The following is a 22,396-nucleotide window of genomic DNA, read 5'->3' on the forward strand; positions in this document are numbered from 1 at the left end:
GTTTTTTCTGGACTGTCCAATGTTTTTCCTCCAGTGGACATGGCATTCTGCAGGTAAAAAGGATAAGTTACTTACCTGTAATCCTAGTTCTCTTCCAGGGGTATCGTCATCAAAGTCATAAGCAAGGAATATTCCCGCCCATGTGCGGGGACCCCGGAAATAATAAAATTATATATGAAAAACACATATATATACAGCTCTGTATATGTATAAACATATATTATTTTTTCCAAGCCAATGCAGCCCCCCTAGTAGGCTAGACAATTTCAATATAAATATCCAATAACACACCATAGGTATAATAATACACCTAAATCTCTTTTTTTTTTTTTTGTTTTTTTAATGAGGTAAAAACTCATGAGAAAGAAAAGAAAACACTGTGCAAAACACAGATCCACAAAACATTGTTAGCCTGCAGGCTGCATTGCAATACAATACCATAGAGACTAAAAAGCCTTGTACAGGTAAAAACTGGCACCGTGCCTTTAAGGCAGCCCTGATTCCAATATCACATCATGCCTCAGGGGTGACAGTTGGGTCAGTTGTTCTTTCCGGCTCCTTCAGTTAGGACCCTGGAATTCAGCTCTCTTCAGTTTTGACTTTCTAGTCAAGATTTGCTAGTTTTCTAGTGAATTTTTTGCTTCATCTAAATTATTTCCTTTTGGTGAAGCATTTTTCCTGTTTGCTGAGAGATTTCAAAACTTTTTTCTGTCAGAAAATGCCTTCCTTGTTCATGTCCTGTCCATCCTGTGGCAAAAAGAAGGCTTCTTCAGATACTCACGATGTGTGTATCATCTGTCTACCGGACACTCATTCTCCTGCTTCCTGTCGACATTGTAAGGACCTTTCTAAGAGGACTTTGAAAGAAAGGGTGAGGATTAGGCTTCATGGCCTTTCTGAAATGCAGTCGACGTCGAAGCAGTTGATCCCTGTGTGTTCTCCATCGGCGTCGGGCTCGGCGTCGAAGACTCCAGCGGCGGGATCGTCGTTGAGAGGTGAGGAGACCAGGGATGCTCATGCTTCCAAGAGAAAATCAACGTCGAAGCAAGATCCGGCGGCGAAACGCATTCGTTCGTCGTCGAAGACTTTGCCGTCGAGGAGATATCGTTCGGCGTCGAAGGAGAAACATCATCATTCGACGTCGAAGTCAACATCTAGGAGGAAGTCGACGTCGAAGGAAAGAAGGTCGAGTTTAGGGAGGGATAGGATTATGGCTTTAGCAGGGTGTCTATGGATGTCACGAATTTTTCCAAAAGCACTCCCCACAGTGTGTGCATAAGAGCGTGGTGCTTGCGCGACCCCTTCCCAAGACTATGTTCCTGCTGGGTCTACCTGTTTTTGAATTTACCCCCAGTTGTGCGTACTGCAAGTTGCTTTGTATACACGCTACTTGTGTGCGGAAATGTAGAGAGAGGGGGAGTGGTGGCTTTGATGTTACTGGTACTTGCAATGTGCCCCGTGAACACATGTTTTTTGTTTGTGCGTCTGCCTGTTCCAGTCTCATGGTGAGATATGTGACCCTCTTTTATGGCATTAGATACCTAGCTTTGACTGATCTCGACCCTGCTTTTTTATCTGGAATCTTCTTTTTGGGCAAATTTGTTTTGGAGGTCGGGTGTTTTAGTTCAGGAGTTTCCTTGAGTAGCCTAACCCATTGTTTCCCTTGCCGTGCGGGGAGTGGGTTGGAGGCTGCTCTGTGGACCCCTTTCCCCACTTATACTGCACGTGGGGTCCAAAGTCAGGGCTGACTGTTTTCCCAGACTGAACCTGCCACGTTGGAGCAACGAGAGTGGACTATGCTTGAATGGAGATGGGCCTGGAATGGGTGCACCCTGTGCCCTGCTTTCCATCTGGAGCAAGGGTAGAGTAAAATAAAGAACAGAACAGCTATACAGCTGCAAAGACCATCCGGAGATAGAAACTTGAGGCAAACACTCTCTCAATAAGAAATAAGTAGTGCTTAATACTTCAGCACCATAAGCACAACAACAGCGTTGGAAGGAAATAAAGCTTTAACCGGCTTAACGATCCACGACCGTGGCTGGACAAAAGGGAGGAAAAAGACCTGAAAAGGCCACACTACAAGCAAGCAAGTCTTGCAACAAAACGTGTATGCAAAGATCAGCAGAATGAGCCATAACATCAGCAATAGAAGCTGTGGTGCAAAAATCATAATGACTGAGTCAACTTGGGTACAAAGGAGGAAAGCCTGCCGAAAAAAGGAACCCCCTTCCACTCAAACTGAAAAAGGAAGGAGGAGACAGGCTAAGGGTCTGACCCTCCCCAAAACCTACGTAGGGCCACATCCGCTTGGGCTCCAAAAAGATGAGCCTCATCAAATGTAATGTCAATCAAGACCGACTGAACAGCTTCCAAAAATCCAGAATTCCAGAGCCATGCATGTTGTCACAATGCCACAGCAGATGCCATGGGCCGTCTAATGGAGTCATGGGACTCCATTCCACGTTTGATGAGCAGTTTGGCTGCTTGACAGCCATCTGAGACCTGATGCAACTTGCCCCTGTTAGCCTTAGAGAACATAGGTAAAAATGGACTGAAAGACTCCCCACAGGGTATGGAGAAAGTGCCTGAGGACTATAAGAGGGTCTACAGTCTTTTCCACAGTAGGCATAGTAAGATGCACGATATCAGCCACTTTCCTCAAGACCTCTGCCAAAGTGAAACTGGTTTCCAAGGTAAGGCCCGGAGGTGACAAAAGGGAGAAAGCAGGGGACAAATCTAGCCCGCTCGCTTTCACTCTATTCCGCAATCCAGCTGTCCAACCCAGAAGGGGCCACTGGCTCCTCCACAGGGGTCATCTGCTTACATGTGAAACACAAAGACAGGATGGGAGGTTCCAGGGATAACAAGTTTAAAGACCAGCAAGGAGAAGATACCCCTAGAGTACAGAATAATAACACAAAAAACATCCTTGGGTCTAAACCAGACAAAACTCAGCGTAAGGAGTGACAGACTACCGCCTCACATATTCATTTGGGGAAAGATCCCTTTCAGGACGAATACCCTCACCCACCATAGGTGACATGCTTCATCATTTGGGTATCCCCTCTTAGTGGGAAAACTTAGTCCCACTAAGGGCTACAACCCTTCCTCTGAGGAGAGGAAATTCAGGGATGTTTTAAGAGCACCCACATTATAAAGGATATACTAAATCCCAATGATGAGAGAAATGGTGTAGACGCAGCGCAAAGGAAACATAACTAATGAAGTGGTGAAGATAAAACTACCTAGTAGGGATCTATAATAAAGCTTATTGACTCAGTCCTACTGGTAGGATTAACAATACAGTGCTAAGAGCAATCGAATGTAAAATTCCTCAATACTTGGTACAAAAACCAGGTCTACATGTTTCAACCCTCATAGATCCATAGGGTATCGGGGTTTTCATCAGGACCAAAAATATATACTGCTGCTTCCCTTCATAAGTGGATGTTAATTGTTACTGGTTGTACCTGCAACAGTGAGACAAAAGGTAGAAAACGACAGAGGAATACTCGTCAATCAGTCACTCTAATAATAGTCTAAGTAATGCAAGGAAGGAGCTCTCTCAGCATTTTCTTCCAATCATTAACGCACATATGTGATACACATTAATTGCTGATGAAACTCACCCAAAGTTCTTGGATAAGCGGCCACACCTCAACCTAGCGACAGCTCAGGGAAGGGGGCCCTGCTCTGTAAAAAATGGAAGGGGGAAGGGGAAAGTCAGTGTGTCAGAGTGTACCTATTGAACAAGTTGTTACCTTCGGTAACGCTTTTTCTGGTGAATACAGTATCTGCCTGTGGATTCCTTACATTATGAATATCCCCTGCGCCAGCATTCCGCTGAATTTTTTCCTAGCTCTCCACGCTGACGGGAACGTCGGCTCCGCTCGCGACTACGCATGACATCACCGGAGCCATAAGAGAGCCTCGTCGGTGTGATGACATCAGTTCCACCCATTTTTTCCGTGCCTCTGAGGCGAACAGGTGGACCGACAACAGATTCAAAGTATACACAGTACACAACATTTGAACAAATATACATAGTACAAAATCAAAGAGGAAAGCTAAAGGACATAAGCATTTCCTACAAATGTACCAGATAGAAAAAGATACAATGTAAAACAACATGCCAAACAAGGCATACTTTAAGGTATATAAAGGTGGACAACGGGGAGGAGGGTGGGTCAGTGAGGAATCCACAGGCAGATAATGTATCCACCAGAAAAAGCGTTACGGAAGGTAAATAACTTGTTCTGCTGATGGATACATCTGCCTGTGGATTTCTCAGCTTATGAATAGATTCCCACAGCAGTCCCACTCCCGGAGGAGGGTGTCCACCCTTCTATACCAAAAAGTCCTGCAAGACAGAGCGCACAAAGTGGCCCTCCCTCCTCATTTCGGAGTCCAAGCAAAAATGCTTTGCGAAAGTGTGGAGGGAGGCCCGAGTCGCTGCCTTACAAATGTCCAGTACAGGAACACCTCCGGCCAGAGCAGAGGTGGAAGACTTGGCTCTAGTAGAATGAGCTCTAATACCCTCAGGTGGTTCCTTACCAGCAAGGGCATAGCAGATCTTGATGCACAAGATGATCCATCTGGAGAGAGTGCGCTTGTGCACAGCCTTGCCTTTTGTGCGTCCAACGTAGCCCACAAACAGCTGATCGTCCATACGCAAGTCCTTTGTCCTGTCCAAGTAAAAGCTCACCGCTCTTTTAGGATCCAGGCAGTGAAGTCTCTCCTCCTCCTTAGAAGGGTGAGCGGGAGGATAAAACACAGGGAGAGTTATGGACTGCCCCAGATGAAAGGGAGTAACTACCTTAGGCAGAAAAGCAGCCCTGGTCCTGAGGACCATCCTTTCAGCATGTTTGGTCAAAAGCGGGGGTTTGAACTAAGAGCTTGAAGCCCACTCACCCTCCTTTCTGAGGTAATGGCTACCAGAAAGACTGTTTTAAAAGACAAACGCCTCAAAGGACAGCTATGTAAGGGTTCAAATGGGGAACCCATTAAAAAAGGTAAAACAAGATTTAGATCCCATTGGGACATAACAAAGGGAGTAGGCAGAAACCTATTGATAAGGCCCTTGATAAACCTCAAAACGATAGGAGACTTAAAAAAAAAGACGGTTGATCAGGAAGACAGAGAAAAGCCGATAAGGCTGACAAATAGCCCTTAGCCGTGGCCACAGCACAACCTTGCTGAGCCAAGGAAAGAGCAAACTGAAGAACATTCGACAAGTGGGCCTTTAAAGGATCAATGGATCCCTCTCCACATCATTTAACAAACTTAGACCATCTATAGTAATAAATCGACTTTGTTGAGTGTCGCCTGGAAGATAAGATAACATCCACAACGTCCGGCGGGAGACAGAAGGAACTCAGGTTGCCCCGTTCAATCTCCAGGTATGAAGGTGCAGGCTCTGGCGGTGGGGGTGTAGAACCTGCCCCTGCGACTGCGAGAGGAGGTCTGCCCTGAGAGGGAGACGGAACGGAGGGTGCAAGAAGATCTGTGTACCACACCCATCTTGGCCAATCCGGGGCGATCAATATGACTTGGGCCCGGTCTTGGCGAATCTTCCTCAGAACCCGAGAAATCAAGGGTATGGGAGGAAACGCGTAAAGGAGTTGGGAACTCCAATCCAATTGAAACGTGTCCTCCAGCGCTCCCTGCAGCGGAAACTGGGGACTGCAGAACAACGAGCAGTGCGCGTTCTCTTGGGTGGTAAACCGGTCCAACCGGGGAGATCCCCACCGCCGGAAGATGTGATGGACCACCTCTGGATGAAGCCGCCACTCTTGATAGGCCGCGTAACGCCGACTGAGACTGTCCGCACGAACATTCAGCACACCGGCTAGATGATTTGCAAACACACAAATCTGATGGTTCTGAACCCAGGACCAGAGTCGCAGAGCTTCTCGACAGAGACGATACGACCCTACACCTCCCTGTTTGTTGATGTACCACATTGCAGTAGTGTTGTCCGTCAGGACCTTAACCGACTGACTGCAAAGAGAGGGAAGGAAAGCCTTTAGTGCCAAACGTATTGCCGGCAATTCCAGAAGTTTGATGTGAAGCAACCTTTCCTCTGGAGACCAAAGACCCTTGACCTCCAGATCCCCCAGATGAGCACCCCACCCTAGAGTGGAGGCATCCGTGATCACTGTGGCCACCGGCGGAGGAAGCTGAAAGGGTTTGCCTTGAGACAGGTTGCTCTGCACACTCCACCAAGTCAGCGCCGCTGCAGCGTCTCTGAACATTCTGACTGACTCCCTGAGATCTCCGTTGTGTTTGCGGAGGCACCACTGGAGCGCCCTCATGTGCCAGCGCGCATGACTGACCAACAGAATGCAGGAAGCGAACAGACCGAGCAGGCGAACGACCTTCAGGACCGGAACAACCGCTCCATCGTAAAACAAAGAAATCATCTCCTGAATGTCGAGAATTCTTTGTGGAGGAGGAAAAGATCGACACACAGTAGTGTCCAGTACCGCCCCTATGAACAGATTGCGCTGAGAGGGCACATTGATTGAAAAACCCAAGTTGAACAACAGTTGAGATGTTACTCGCAGATGATGAATCACCATCTCTGGCGACTCCGCTTTGAGTAGCCAGTCGTCCAGATAGGGGAAAACAGGAATCCCCAACCTTCTGAGATGAGCTGCCACAACTGCCATCACCTTTATGAAGACTCGAGGTGCAGTAGTAAGACCAAACAGGAGGACCGGAAACTGGTAGTGCTGCGACACTACCGTAAAACGGAGATACTTCCTGTGCGCCTTCAGAATGGGGATATGAAAATATGCATCCTGTAAGTCAATCGACACCATCCAGTCCTCTTGCTGCAGCGCCAGAAGAACCTGAGCAAGGGTCAGCATCTTGAATTTCTCCTGCTTCAGGTAAAAATTCAAGACCCAGAGGTCCAGAATCGGACGTAACCTGCCGTCCTTTTTGGGGATCAGGAAATACCGGGAGTAGCATCCCTCACCCCTTTCCTGCTCTGGAACCACCTCTATCACACCTTTTTGTAGTAATTCAACGACCTCCTTCTGTATAAGAAGCAAATGGTCCTCTGAACAAAAACCTTGGCAAGGAGGGTAAGGAGGAGGAAATTCCCGAAAGGGAAGGGCGTTCCCATTCTCTACAAGGTTTAAAACCAAAGGTCTGACGTGACTGATTTCCAACCCTGTAGAAAGTGAGACAGCCGACCCCATACCGGACCCACATGATCCAGGATGGGGGATCTAGGGCTGTTTTCCTGCGGTACCAGAGGGAGCGGGGAGGCAGAAAAGGACGAGGAGAGATTGCGGGCAGAACCACGTTGGCGACCTTTGACTCTTCCTCTATAAGACTTATAGAGTGGATTCTGCTGCTGCTGCTGAGGTTTACAAAAGCTGCGAAAGGAAGATCTTCCAAAGCCACAATATTTTTTGTAGCCAAAACCCCTTGACTGGGTTTGCAATCCCAAGGATTTCGCCGTGACTCTGCTATCCTTAAATCTTTGCAAAGCCGAAGCGGCCTTTTCCCCGAAAGGATTAGATCCGTCAAAGGGCAAATCAAAAAGAGTGGACTGGACATCAGGGGAAAATCCAGAGGATCGAAGCCAAGCTTGTCTTCTTGTAGCTATGGAGGAGCCCATAACTCTGGCCACTGAATCAGCCGTATCCAGGCCTGATTGAATAACCTGTCTAGCTGCAGTCTGAGCATCCGAAAGAACCTCCATAAAGTTTCCCTTCTCCTCATCAGGTAACTTGGGAGCCAACTGTTTTGCAGAGTCCATCAAAGCATGTATATAACGGCCCAACAGACAGGTAGCATTGGTCGATTTTAGTGCCATGCTAGACGAAGAGAAGACCTTTTTAGCTGACTGCTCCATTTTCTTAGAGTCCCTGTCAGCTGGAGCCTGAGGAAAAGCACCTGAATATTGTTTGGCACAAGATGCCTGCACCACCAAACTTTCTGGAGATGGATGAGAAGAGAGAAATAGTGGATCCCCTGGTGCAGTCCTATATCTTCTACCCACAGCCTTCGAAACAGCAGGCGAAGAGAGTGGTTTACGCCAAACCTCGAGGATAGGCTCCAATAAGGCTTCATTAAAAGGTAATAGGGTCTCAACTGTAGAAGAAGGCGAATGTAAGACCTCTGTTAGCAAATTCGGCTTATAATCAGCAGTAGGTAACTGTAAATCCAAAAGCTCCGCAGCTTTTCTTATAACCATATGGTAAGGAGCTACCTCTTGAGGAGGAGAAGCCCTTGTTGAAGAGAGTTCCCATTCAGGGGAGGTGTCCAATCCACTTGCCTCCTGAATTCCCTCGAATTCATCTAGAGACTCTTCCAATTCACCCTCTTATACTTCTTCTCTGTGATACTGCTCCTCTTCCAATAGTCTCTGTGCCTCTCTCCTTGAACCAATCCGCGGATGCGGCGTCGTACGCGGAGCCGACTGCTCCGGTGCCGGAGGAGGCTCCGAAGGAGGCATAAGATTCGTACAAGGGCGAGAGGAAGGCTCACCAGACGGCGCCGGGGATTCCATCAACAGCGTCGAGACCCTAGGAGTCGGAAACTGCCATGACGGCGCCATCGGCATGAAAGGCACGAAGGGTGCCGGTGCCTGTGCATAGTGCTGGGGCACGCCTAAGTTGAAAGCCAGCGGACCCACGGGACCAGAAGGTGCTCCAGATGGGAAAGCCTCCCTGGCAAACACTCCGTACATTGCATTCAAAACATGCAACGGATCCGAACCTGGAGTCGGGAACTGTGGATACGGATTTGAGCCAGTATCCAAACGGGGAGTATCCGACGTCGAAGCCTTACCCTTCATCGAACAGCACCGAGATCCATGTCTTTGGTTTTTCTTATGTTTTCTCGACTTCGATGTAGCGAAGTCGACAACTTCGACTTATCTCTCTTACGCCCTCTTCCTTCCTTCTTTGCCTTGGCCAGAAACAACTTGGCCTCTCGCCTTCGGATTCATTTTCATGCAACAGGAACAGTCCTCCACGTTGTGATCGACGACAAGCACCATAAGCAATCTTCATGGGGATCAGTGATGGACATGTGACCCCCACACTCCCTACAGGGCTTAAACCTAGACTTCCTCGAAGACGACATCGCAACAGCAAAAGATAAAGTTGAAGGAACAACAAAGTAAGTCTACAAAATATGGAGAGTGATAGAAAACCGTTACGCGTCGACAGCGCGGAAAAAAGGGAACTGACTTCATCACGCCGACGAGGCTCTCTTATGGCTCCAGTGACGTCATACGGAGTCGCGAGCATAGCCGACGTCCTTGTCGGAGTGGAGAGCTAGGAAAAAATTCACCGGAATGCTGGTGCAGGGGATATTCATAAGGTGAGGAATCCACAGCTCCATCAGAAATTACTCTAACACTACTCCCATATAAGTTGTGTGCAGAGGTCAGGACAACAAATTCAAACAAAGAGCCTCATGGAGAAAGCCCTCTAAAGTCAGTAAAACCATGTGTACAAAAGTAATAGGTTGTGAAATCTAAATAACCAATATATAACATTGCCAAATAGCTAAAAACAATGAATACTGGAGTGTTTACACAACCTGGGCTATCTATCTAGTTGATACTAACATAGTAATGAAAGTCTTTAATGCAAATATTACTTTTAATACAGTATTTCTATCGTGAATAATCTAGAAAGCACCGGTTTCAGAAACCAATCCAAAAACCATTTGAAGTTAACAAATACAGGGGAATCAAGATGTAAACAGCGCTCCATCGAGTAATGCGCTAAGCCTATCTGAAAGCTTACATCTCCTTCGGTATCCAGTCACGGTACTAAGCTGGGACCAGAGGTGCCAACGGGATGTCCATAAGTCAGTATATATACACACTTTACTCTGCCGCTAAAATGCAGGATTCAGAAAGCCACTGCACCTGTGTATGGTATCCTGCTACCTCGGGATGTCTACAGTGATGCCTGTAAAGAATCACCAGAGTGATTTCTAGCCGGCTCTGCGCATGCGCGCTCAAACGACACTAGCAATGGAATTCTTCAAAGAAACAAAGTAAACTTTATCAAACAGTTTGAAAGCACGGTCGCGCACAGAGTATTCTGTCAGAAACTTAAACCTAACAGATGTACTGTCTCGACATCATAGCGATATGTGAAGGTCATCCTCAGCAGTGGAGACGCGCTTCTCCACCTCATTAAGCCTGGTGCCCTGTTTTTCAAGCTTCGCTGACATATGGTCCATGCGCAGATTTAGGTGTCAATCTTGCCATCAATCAACTGCAGACTATGCTGCATTGCCAGGAGCGTTGTTTCCAGCGCAGGGGCTTCTTCCGTTGGGACATCTAATTCAGAGTCCGAAGTCGGCTTCTGCTGCGACCTCCCAGGCCTGCGCATTTCAAACATGAGGCGGGGTTGAGTCTTATCAGTTTCACCCATTGTGGACAATCTCCTTGTTATGTCGGCTATATCCACTCAAATTCAGAGGGGTGGCCACACAATCGCACCACAAGGGGATCAAACTGGCCTGATGTTAAGTTCAGTGGATCTCTAAATCCTCCAGTGCACTAGTTCTTGGCCTCAGCAGAGTAAAAAGACATCCACATGTAGCCGCAGCTGCAGATATCAACAACACAGCAAGTCTGTTGGTACACAACACTTCCAGAGCACTTCACCTGTGTGAATAGATGAAAAGTATGTTGATGCCCATGAGAGCCTAAGTGCCCTCACCAGAGTTCTTTAACCGCAGCTATAATGTCCGCAGCCAATGGCCAGGATCCCGGCACTTATTAGCACCTTGCAGCTACCCTTCCACCAAACTCGGGGTAGACCGCACAAGCGGGCACGATGTAATATGGCACCCACAGGCTGAGGTGATCAGGTATTGTGTGTGCCAGCTGCATTCAAACCCAGGGGTTGGGGGGCCAGGTGGAGATATGAGGGTGGCACACAGCAACACTCCAGGAGCCTCTACCCGCCGCTGCAGGCCTCACCTCCACGTCCTTTTCCGTTATTTTCCTTTTCCTTCCTTTTATATAAGATCAGCAGGGCCCCCGCCGCTCCTCTCACCGCACGCCACAGTTCCGCAGCCACCAAGCCATGTGCCGCCGCCGCAGCAATCAACAGCACCACTCCAGTGAGGCAACAGCAGATCTTTCCAGTTAGACCTCCAAATGCCAAACAGAGCCACGCGGCCCCACGGTTCCCCAGAGCAAGCACACCTTCAGCAAGCAAAGGCGTGCAGGACCCCGCAGCGCCACCAAGCCCCGCACGACGCAGCCAGCAGCCTCAGATCCATCAGCAGAGGTCAGCACTGTGTGCGATTCTCAGTCGCCATGTTGTCTCTACCGTCTCCTCGATCATCAAGCTGCTTCACCAGTCGCCTAGGCACATCATCAATGCTGTGTTGCAGTGTGTGGAGTTGGCTTACACGTTAATAGGCAGGATAATGGGTTCGCCCAGCAGAGCTGCACTAAGGCGCAGCCATCTTGCCGCGTACCCTCTAGCGCCCCCCAAGAAGAAGGATTTGTTGTCGAAGATCACTTTGAGGTGAGCCAGGAAGAGCAGTCAGTATGACAAATTCAAGGCTTGGAGCTTCTGCTTGACCGCCGCAGATGATCGGCGCAGAGATTGCACCTTCTGGAATCTGGAAACACCAGGGCCTTGTGAGCTTGGTAGGTTCGGGCAGGTACGAGCTACCTGTAGAACATGGTCCTGGTGTCTAAGGATAAAAATTTGGGCTATCATAGGCCTTCGGGGGAGCCCCCGGTGGTGGCTTTAGTGTCAAGGCACGATGCGCCTGCTCTATCATGAACCACGGGGACAAGCGCTCCGCGGGCATCCATGATCTCATCCAGTCTTCCAAAAAGGCGGTTGCCTGAAGCGGTTCTACTCCCTCCAGGATGCCAATAAAGCGCAGGTTATTATGACAAGATCGATTTTCAGCATCCTCCACCCAGCGATGAACTTCAGCAGTGTGTGATAGCAGAAGGGATACCTGTGCCTTCAAGGTGGTGACGTCGTCCTCCATGTTGGATATGCAGGACTACGCCTCAGTAATCTGCGCTGTAGCATTCCAAAGATCTTGCAGTATAAGTGCCATGTCTAACCGCACCTCCTCGATTTTGGTTTCTACTGAGACCTGAGAGGCATTTATGGCCTGAAGAATGGTGGCGAGGTCGCCCACGGATGCCGTGGGCTTACTCGATGAGGCGCTGGAAGCATTACCTTGTTTCGTGGCATACTGCTCTATGCACATCTGAGATGTTGTCGAGGGTGATGGCTTGTCCGTGCCCATGGTGTCTTTGACAGAAGAGGGTAGTCAGCTGAGTATGTAGATGGATGCCTGGGTCCGGTGCTCAGATCAGGTGCGATCAGGTAGCTCAGCAGCCCAGCGGCGAAGTGGCACACAGCCACATACCGCCAAGATTGGCCACAAGTGATCCAGCCACACAACCCCCGGGACACCACTCAGTTCCAGGTAAAATGGCACGCATAATATAGAGTCCAAGGAGCTGGCCGTTTCCAAGAGCTGAAGAAGGAGCAAGCTTGGTCTCCAATTCCCTCTCAAGTCACTCTTCAAGGGCCCAAGGACTGGGGAAGCAGAGGTATGGGGGACGGCTGACACACAAGCAGATGGAGGTGCTGCAATGCTGCTACTGCCCGCAGGAGGATCCGGGGCAGGGATATCCGCCAGGTCAAGGGGGGGTTACCAGGCCAATGGACCCCAGCAGTTACAGTCCTGAATAAGCAGGGCCCAGGAGGGGGGGGGGTGCTGTCATGCACAGTGTACTGCCCTCTGGCCACAGCAGTAGGGAGTCACCCCCACCACCTTCACCCACGTCGATCTCTCACTGGTCTTCTCAGGGGCCCTCCTAATCTGGCAGATGGCCTTGAAGCAGCGGCTTCCAACCACTGCACCGCTGGGACCAGAGGAGCTAGGCTGACCTAGCCCACCGCGATCAGGAAGGAGTCAGCAGGGCCCGTTTCATCAAGTCACCCGACTCCTGGCCTCAAGCGCAAGGCTGCATCAAGGGGCTCTCATCACCGCCGCGGCCCCAGCATCTCGGCCGCAGTGACTCCACCAATCCAGGTTGGGAGCACGGAGCCAATCCTTATCAGCTCCTGCCCATGCCGCACCGGACACTCCTCAGGGTCCGGGGCAGCAAGGATGGTCACTCGCAGCTCCTCCTCACCCCGCAGAGCTGCCCCAGGCCGTCACTAAGTGCATGCAAGCTCATCGCTCTCAGTGGAGGAGGAGGAAGCCACAAGGCCCGCCACTGGTCCCCGTCATCACAGCAGGCACTGCCACTGAAGCTTTCGCCATTCTCTCCTGTTCGGGGTGGGTGGAGGTGCAAAGGGAAACCGAAAGCACTCTTGCACGGCCTCAGTCACTCGGACGCCTGTCTGCATGGCCTCGCTGCCCGTGCCCTCGAGAAGAGGCAAAGCTCAACAAGGGCACCACCATCTTGTCTGTGGCAGCGCATCAGGCCTCTCCATTGCTTCATGCGCATACCGCCATCCAAAGACCTCTTTGCTATAGCCCCCTGGTCAGGACCATCATGGAAGCTGCTTGTCCATTTCCTAGAGCCCCGTCACTGGCCTGGCTGTAAGCGGACGGCAGAGGCGACCGCCATCTTGACGCTCTTTGCCACACCCCCTCCCCTGCTTTTTGTGTGCCTTCTCCTTGCTCTTCCCTCATTTTCACTGTTTTTTCCTTGCTTTTCCCCTGTTTGTTCTGCAGCCTCCCTATGCAACTCTGGATCACCACCTCACTTCTGGAATTCCGAAGGGCTCTCAATACCTGGCAGTTCAAATGAACATTCGGTACTTACAAGTGCCTGGATATTCTGTCGGGTGAACTGCTGCGCTTTACAAATTCTGATAGATTGATTGATATATTATGCTTGACACTTTCCTGCATTAGGCCAAAAATAAATAAACTCAACAAAAGAATATATGCACTAGTCGAAGTGGCTTTTCCTATAAGTGTTTAGGTCAGATGAAGAAGTGGACAGGCCAGATGGGAACACCGGATAATTTGCAAAAAGTTATTCACATGAAATGCCGAAGCAGGCGAGTCACGGAGCATTAGCTTCTTCTTAGACGGTGCAATTGTGGCAGCTCTCACTAAAGATGGAGAGTACACAGCCATAAGTAAACAGCTTGAGGTGATCACAGGTAAGGAGAAATCCTTGAACTTTCAGGACTAGGAAAAGCCTCAAGAAATAACAAGATGCAGGGAAATTTCAGGGAATTCTTTTAGACACAAAAGATGAACAGACAACCTGCATAAGCTACGAATAAGGAGCAAACCTTAGGAAATAACTGCTGTAACTCCAGAGTAACCACACATTTGAGAAACAATGACAAAACGAATAGTAAGCCGAAACTTCAGGGAAGCCATGTATTAGCAGAGTCCTCAAAGGAGACAAAGAAGAGTAACCTTGGAAAGCAACAGATGAGGTGATAAACCGGCAAAATAAAGTTGATAGAAAACCCTGGAGAGCCACAGCAGGAGAATATACATATTTCGTAAGCAAATACAAATGTTAAGGAAACGACACAGGCAGCATATGTGGAGAAATTCTGGGAAACTAGAAATGAGCCCATAATTAAACAGAATCTCTAAGAAACTGCGCAGTTAGACAATCCACTGGGAAGGTACAAATGGGAAGTTAGCATGCAGAAACTTCAGGTGAGGAGACACCCTGGCAATCAACACATGGAAGAAACCAGTGTTGGGAAGAAACCTTGTAGAAACTACTGGCACTGAGAGACCCAGGAAAACTTTAAGTGGAAGAAATCCAGTGCAATATACAAGTAGCAAGAACCTTGAGTGAAGGCACACAGAAGGAGAGTCAACAAGAAAGACTTAGATAAGTTAAACTCTGGAACAGTCATATGTTGGAAGGCCACTAAAGGCAGCGGATGAACATAACACCTGGGGAAGCCACTGATGAGTAGAAACCCCAGGGAAACCACAGATGAAGGAGATCCTTATGGCAGACATTAATTATCCCAACCCCCAGGAAAATCTAAGGTTGAGATACATGCAAAAGAAGCGGCAGGTAAGGAGAAGCCCCTGGAAAGTTGCCTATGAGCAGGAAGTCGCTGTAGCTACCAGTGTAGTTAAAGACTGGGAAAATGGCAGACAGAGAGAAGCCACATATGGGGAATAACGCGATAGAAATTACAAGCAGGTTGACTGTCGATTCATGATCTATATTACAATGACCTCTATTAGCTTTACCAATTGCACTGCAGCTTGTTGTATTGAAAGTCATTTGTTTTGAGCCATTTTTTCTTTCATGTCTTCTGTCACACCACAGCTGGCGTAGAATTTGCCTTTAAATAGACTGTCCCACATTTACTACTACTCCCCTGAGTATGGTGGCCTATTAGAATTCTCATTTAATAAAGTTTATGTGACCATCATGATTTGACATCTACGTAGCACATCTATGGGTTAACTGTTGTCCATCTCAACTTAGAAAGAATTGGATGTTTGATTTAAAGTCTTTGAGGCACCCTACAGACATGGAATCAATTTGCCTGGAACTTGCTGTCTGTTTACTAATTCCACTGAGATGTGGCCACATTATTTTTTACATTTGACATTCTTTATGCAATAAAGGGCTTTCTTTTGGGTTGCGTCCTTTGTGATTTCAGGACAGTAAAATCAACCCTACTATTATATAGACGGGGCCCACATGTACGACCATTTTGCATGCGCAAAATCGGTCACAAAATGATTTGCGCATGCAAAAATGGCCATATACAATGTACGAATGGCACTCGCAATTGTCAAAATTGCGCTGCGAGCGAATACCGACTCGCAAAAAAAACCAACTGTTTTTGCGTTTCCAAAATTGCGAGTCGCAAATTGCAACACGCAAAATTGCATGTACGGAGCAGACGCAAATTGTGACAAAGCCCAAAAAAGGACATTTGCACGTGCAATTTACCACTAATCAGAACCAGGTGGTATTCTGGCCCAACCTATAAAAACAGCCCCAGAATGCATCACACATCTTTCCACAATGGCTGCCCTGTACGTGTTAGAGAGGAGGAGGCGGATAATGGCGGCACTGCAAAGGAAGAGGAAACAGGAGAGGATATTCAGAGTCAGGCTGACATTGGATAAGACAGAGGAGGACATTTATGAGCAGTACAGGCTAAGTAGCAGTGTCATATTAGACCTCATAGACACCTTGAAGGCACAACTGGAGAGAAGAACCTTGCGCAGCAATGCAATTCCCACACATGTGCAGGTTTTGTGCTCCCTCCATCTCTTGGCCACTGGTAGTTACAAGGATGTCATTGCAGTGGCTGGTGAGGTGTCTAAGAGTGCGCTTTCGTGTTTTTTCCATAATTTCCTAGACACCATGCTATATCACATCCATCAACACATATACATGCCCAGAGATGATGAGGAAGTAGACCAAACAAAAGTCGATTTTTACAGAATAGCAAGGTTCCCACAGGTCGTATGGGGCATAGATGGGACCCATGTGCCCATATGTCCCCCATCCTGCATTGAATACATCTTCCATAACAGGAAAAGCACACATTCCCTCAATAGCCAAGTTGTGTGTGACACTAAAAATATCATCACATACATTGTAGCCAAATTCCCTGAAGGCACTCATGATGCATACAAAGTGGTCTATACCAAAGGTTAGAAAGAGGTGACTTTGATGATGGATACCTCCTAGGTAATGTTATTACCAGTCCCCAGATAAATGTTTATACACTTGTATGTCTGTAAGCATTTAACCTCACCATCACATATCTGACAACAGGTGACAGTGTGTATGCCCTGCATCCATGGATCCTCACATCGTATCTGTCTCCCAACAATATACATGAAAGGCGGTAAAACACGGCACACAGGCGCACAAGGACGGTGATTGAGCATACTTTTGGAATCATGAAATCGCGTTTCAGGTGCCTACACAAGAGTGGTGGAGCTCTGCAGTATGCACCAGAGACAGTCTGTAAAATCGTGGCAACATGAGCCATGTTGCACAACATGGCCTGCAAGGGTGGAATGCCCATGGATGTGTCGGACACAGATTCGGAGGATGAGGACCCGGGATCAACTGCCCTACATCAAAGGGATGTTAGCGCTACAGCAGATGGGAGAAGGCGCAGGGACCAGATTGCCAACTATTTTTGAAAGGTACGTACACATCAGTTAGGCACTCGCCTGTACATAAAACAGAACCATTTGTAACTATCAATTGGTGCTTTATTGTGCAAGCATCCATTACCAAACTTAGGACAACATGCCCATCTGTAAATGTAGGCATAAACTACAAAACAAATCAGTTGGGGTTACGTCACCACACATTAAGATTATTAAGGTATCTTAACATTGTGTTGGAAGACAACACAGTTCATATTTTGCCCCTCCGAGTAGCCTGGCCAGAGCTGCCATTACCCAAACCAAGGTGCCGGCTGCTGCTACAGCGCATCACTGGTGTCTCTGTAGCTGAGACGCTGCTACAGCTTGACACCTCGCAATCAGTGCCACCCATGGTACCTCCACCAACGATCATATTAGTCTGCAGTGTTTCCACTGTTGCAGTGATCTTCTCTAGGCCACGAGCAACATCCCCACTGTAGTGGCCCATCTTCACCTGCAGCCCAAGGGTGCGCTGGCTATGTTGATTGGTAGCATGCGCAACCCTATTATTGGCTCTGCTCAGTGTGCAGTTTGTGGCCCCTGCTGCGCTCCATGTGCCTAAAATTTGCCCTTTCCTCAGCCCATTCTTTGGGTAGGACTGCCACTGTGTTGTTGAGGGCATCCAGTTTTGCCTCAATCCGGGTCTGATTCTCAGCAAGATAGCCCGTAATCATGCGGAAGCCCTGTGTCATCCAGACATTTCTTTGCCTTTGTGTCTTGTATTGCAGGTGCTGCATTTGCAACATCTCCTGATCTAGTGCTGCAGACATGGTCTGACTGGCTGGTCCAGTGGAGGACAAACTTTGCTTCCGCCACTGGGACTGCTGTGTTGGGCGAGAGAGCCGCACCCTGGTGGCCAGAGAGCCTTGTGATGTTGGGTTCTGCTGTGAAGCAGGAGTGACAATGGGTGAGGCCAGTGAAGTGGTTGCTGCCTCAGTTGCTGGGACTTCAGATGAACTGTGCCCACTTGTTTCTCCCACATCCTGCCATGTATACATCTGCTTAAGCTCCTGGCTACCCGCTGTGTCATCAGCAGTGTTCTTTACTTCCAATGCTGTGTCTATGTGTCAAAAGATGATAGAAAAAATAAAATGTGAGTCACTGATTCAGTGGTGTTGCAATGTTTATCAGCTCAAGTCATTCCATCACTACACTGAATTTGTCACAGACTACATCTCCCATGATGCAACACAACTAGTGTTGTTTGTTGTACATGGATGTTTATTTGTGGTTGATTAGTATGCATGCACAGTACAGGCGTTGGTGGGTATTCACACATCACATTTCTCACTTACCAGGATTTCTTGCTGGCCGGCATGTGTCAAGGTTCCCAAAGCCTACTACAGCTGCCCTCTCCAGTGTAGCTTCCACCATGGCTTCAGCTGATGAAGGCTTAGCTGAAGTGGATGGTCCCCCTAAGGTATGTTTTGCCTCTTCCAACCGTGCTTTCAACCTCTTCTTTGCCCTGGAGCGAAGATCGTGCTAGCGCTTTTTGATTTAGTCAATGGAGCAGTGTGCAGCTCCAAGGGCATTTATGCGCTGCTGCATATAGCGCCAGATCATGCGCTTCTTAGCCTCTGGCAGACGGTGTGAGGCACTACCGAATAATTCCTCGAGGTGGTTGCAACATTCCTCCATTATTACGTCCAGCTCCTTGTCAGCAACCTTCAGCTTCCTCAGCCTCTCCTTGGTACCCTTCTTGCTGGCCTTGCTGCTCATGCTGTCTGTAATGCTCAATCGGCAGTGTAGAACAGTGCTGCTGCACCTGGACATGTGCTTGGGTTTTGATCAGGAGTATCCTTGGACACCACGTCCTGTTTTCGGGTCCTTCAGCTCAACCAGGAAGTGTTTTCCATATTTATTTATTTTTATACAAATTTCGCTATTTGAAAGTGCTTTATTAGGCTATTTCAGGCACACTTGCAAATTGCAGATGCAAAATAGGTCTTTTTAATGGGATTCGCTATTTGCGTGACTTTTAGCGACTCGCAAATAGCGAGTTGGTGAAATAGCGTTGCAAGTCAATACCGACTTTCAATCATGTTTTCTATTCGGTTTATAGGTACCAAATAGTGACTCGCTATTTGCGAGTCGCATCTTGCCGCAAATAGCGAGCCGCTATTTTCACGGATTGTACATCTGGCCCTACATTTACAGTTGTTTCATGCACTGAAATAGGTAGATGATTTTGAGGAAATTATGTTAAAATGTATTATTTAATTTTCTATTGTATCTTGTGCTGAGACACACGAAAAAGCTCACACATGAGCAAAAAAAGCATAAAGGGGAAAAGAAGAGGAGGCCTACTAATAAATGAACAGCTTCTTATTTAATAAATTGAGATTAAAACAATAGATTTTTAATTGTTCTTTTAAAAATGTAGGAAGTCTGATTGTGATAATAAATATAAAGGTATTTTATTCCTTGCTTCTGGAATTAGCAAAGATAACATCCAGCCAACCATTCTTACTTTTGCAAATTTGTGAAGAAGTTGGTATATAGAAAACGATTTCTGGAAGGCGTGAATCTGAAGAACATTGCCGACATATAGTTGTCTCTGCTTTGGCTGTGTAGTGTCTTGTTGCATATGCAGGGAGCCTTGTGTAGACATTTATTTGGAATAGTGAGTCAATGTATTTTGTACAAACATTTGAAATAGAAGTCTTCAGACTCCAGCCCAGTACTAGCCTGGTGACTGAGTTTTGAACTGCTAATGGTTTCTGAGTAATGTATTTTGGGAGGCCTACCAATAGTGCAATGCTGTAGTCCAAGCGCGATGATCAAATATATTCATTTTCTCCATTATTGTTAAAGAATTACGATGCGAGAAAACCCTTATTTCCCCTGAGGGATCCTGTGGATCACTTGCAGTATATGCATCACCATTTTGGTTTGGTGCAAGAGTCAACCCTTTCTAGGTATTTTACCTTGTGTCTTTATTATCTTTAGGATAAACATGCCTTTTTTGATTCACCTTCTACATAAAAAATTTAAATGTGAGGTTGACGACGATTCTATTAAAAACGATATAAATTTGTCATCTAATTCTGACTGTAAAGTGTTTTTGTAAATTCTGGACGAAATGTAGTGTTTCAATGTGTTGATAGCTAGCTTTGTTTCTCAATATGTGCCCATATAATGATTTGTTTTAAACCAAAATAAACTATTTAAATTGGGAAAAAACTTACTGGGGAAAAGCAGAGAGAAACCTTGAGTAAACAACAGATAGAAGCCCTGGGGAGAACATAGAAGGGACAGTTCTTCAGAACTGTTGAATGATTGAATTAAAGAAATTGACACCTGAAAAACAGAGAGCAGTGTGTGCAGTTTGGTACCACCTAAGTAACATCCCAAAACGGACATAGTGGATAAGGGCAAGATCATAAGCAGGTGCTAAAAGCTGCAAGGTGGATGAAAAGTAAGCCTGGGCGTAGTTCCACTACGGGGAACTCCGCAAAGTGCAAAACAAACCTCAGCTGCGCTATGCAGAGCTCCGCGAGCAGCGGAGTGCACTAGATAAATACTGTTCGCTGTGATTTTCAGTGCCAGGTGCTTGTCCACACTTTTGAAATCATCACAAATGGCACCATGCACAGCGCAAGCGGGCGCTGCTTCCTTTCTGCTGCTTGAGTTGATTTTTACTCGAGCAGCAGCTTTCTCAACGCGAACAGACGGTTTCTCAACACGAGCAGTCGCGAGCATATGCGACCACTCGCAATGAGAAATCTGACCGCCTGCATCGAGAAATCTCGCCTGGAGGTTGATTTTCCACGCTCCCGCTCGCCAACTTGACGATCACGAACGAGGAAAAATCTCGCCGGGAGGTAGATTTTCCTCGCTCGCCAACTTGACGTTGATGAACGCGAGCAAGGGAAAAAAATCAGTTTTCCGGAACTTTGCGAGCTCCGCGTAACAAGGAGTGCGGAAAACTCAGCAAACTCCACGAGTGGAGCGGAGTTCACTGCCCAGACTTAATGAAAAGCCTTCAACCCTGCTTCTCTGGTAACAATACTCTAAGTGCCTTCGCAAGATCCTTCTCTCCTAGAGGAGAAAAGGAGGTATTAGTAAAGGGAAAATACCTGGGCTGCTGGATTCCATCTGGTGCTGAATGATGGCGATTACCGCAATAGCTGTGAGGACAATGACGCCCATCATCTGCAGACGGATATCTAGCCACTGCATTGCTGTGTCACTGGCAAACTTACACCGCTGGTTTCTCTCCAAGCGCTCTTCGTTCTCTTGCTCAAACCTGCAGGAGACCACAGCAGGTTCAGACATTCATAGGTCAAAAAATTGAGTAGAAATGAGTAGTGCCACAAGTAATTATCGGAGAATACCCTATCCTTTCCATGAGTGGATATCAGAACAGAATCAAATGTTTCTACATATTTCTACATATTAACAATAAACTGAATCCAAAACATTTACTATAGATAGAAGAACAATTACCTTTCTCACTCTTCCTCTGACTAGCAAGTACCTGCAGCCACAAATAGGACCACAAGCGGTTCTTTTAGTGATCCACAGCAAGGGCATCCCTCTATTTTTGAAGTCTCTGCCTAACCAGTGTATCTCCACCTGTTCCCATCCAACACCAACATAGTCTTTTCTGATGTGTACAGGTTTGGCATATACTCTGAAAGAATGATTTGGATGGTGTTGTGAAGAAACAAGCGCAGGGGACACCATAATCAGAATGATGCAAAGGTTAATCCTCCCACTGGCCCCCGCCACCACACATTTCTTCTCAACTTGTTGGGACCCTGATTTTAAACCATTTTCAGAGGTGGAGCCTTTAAATGCTAAAACTGTATCAAGTAAAATGGCTGCATATAACCAGATGACAGAAAACAGCGTTTTCTTTTCTTCAAAGTTACAACACGCCTGGCTAGGCCCACTTCACTGCCCTACAAAGTGTCTGTAATGGATATGTGTATTTGAAAAGAAATACTTCTGCTTTTCATCTGGCTGCAAGAACATAAAATATCCTAAATTCAAGGAAATTCGCCAACATTTGGATATGAAAACGACTTACTTACCTGTAACTACGGTTCTCCAAGTATTTGTATCTTTCAAAGATTCACATGCATGAATCATACCTGTCGTTGTAGTGGGTGTCCCACGGTATCATTACAAAAGCAGTAGATAATACTATCATAGGCTACAATGCAATGAACATTCAGTGCAATAGCCTATATATCTTTTGTAAAAAGAACCAAACTTGAAC

General features: G+C 47.2%; 1 protein-coding gene across 1 annotated transcript in view; it reads right to left on the reverse strand.

Annotated features, from left to right (window-relative positions):
- The window catches only part of LOC146816462 (ATP-binding cassette sub-family C member 10-like), a 699,272-nt gene that overhangs the window by 287,696 nt on the left and 389,180 nt on the right, over window positions 1–22,396 (reverse strand). Inside the window, exon 8 of the mRNA XM_085609512.1 lies at window positions 21,249–21,418. Within this exon, the coding sequence (XP_085465638.1) occupies window positions 21,249–21,418 (170 nt within the window). The remainder of the gene's footprint in view (window positions 1–21,248; window positions 21,419–22,396) is intronic.

Source organism: Triturus cristatus, chromosome 6, assembly GCF_964204655.1.
Source record: "Triturus cristatus chromosome 6, aTriCri1.1, whole genome shotgun sequence".
Lineage (NCBI taxonomy): Eukaryota > Metazoa > Chordata > Amphibia > Caudata > Salamandridae > Triturus > Triturus cristatus.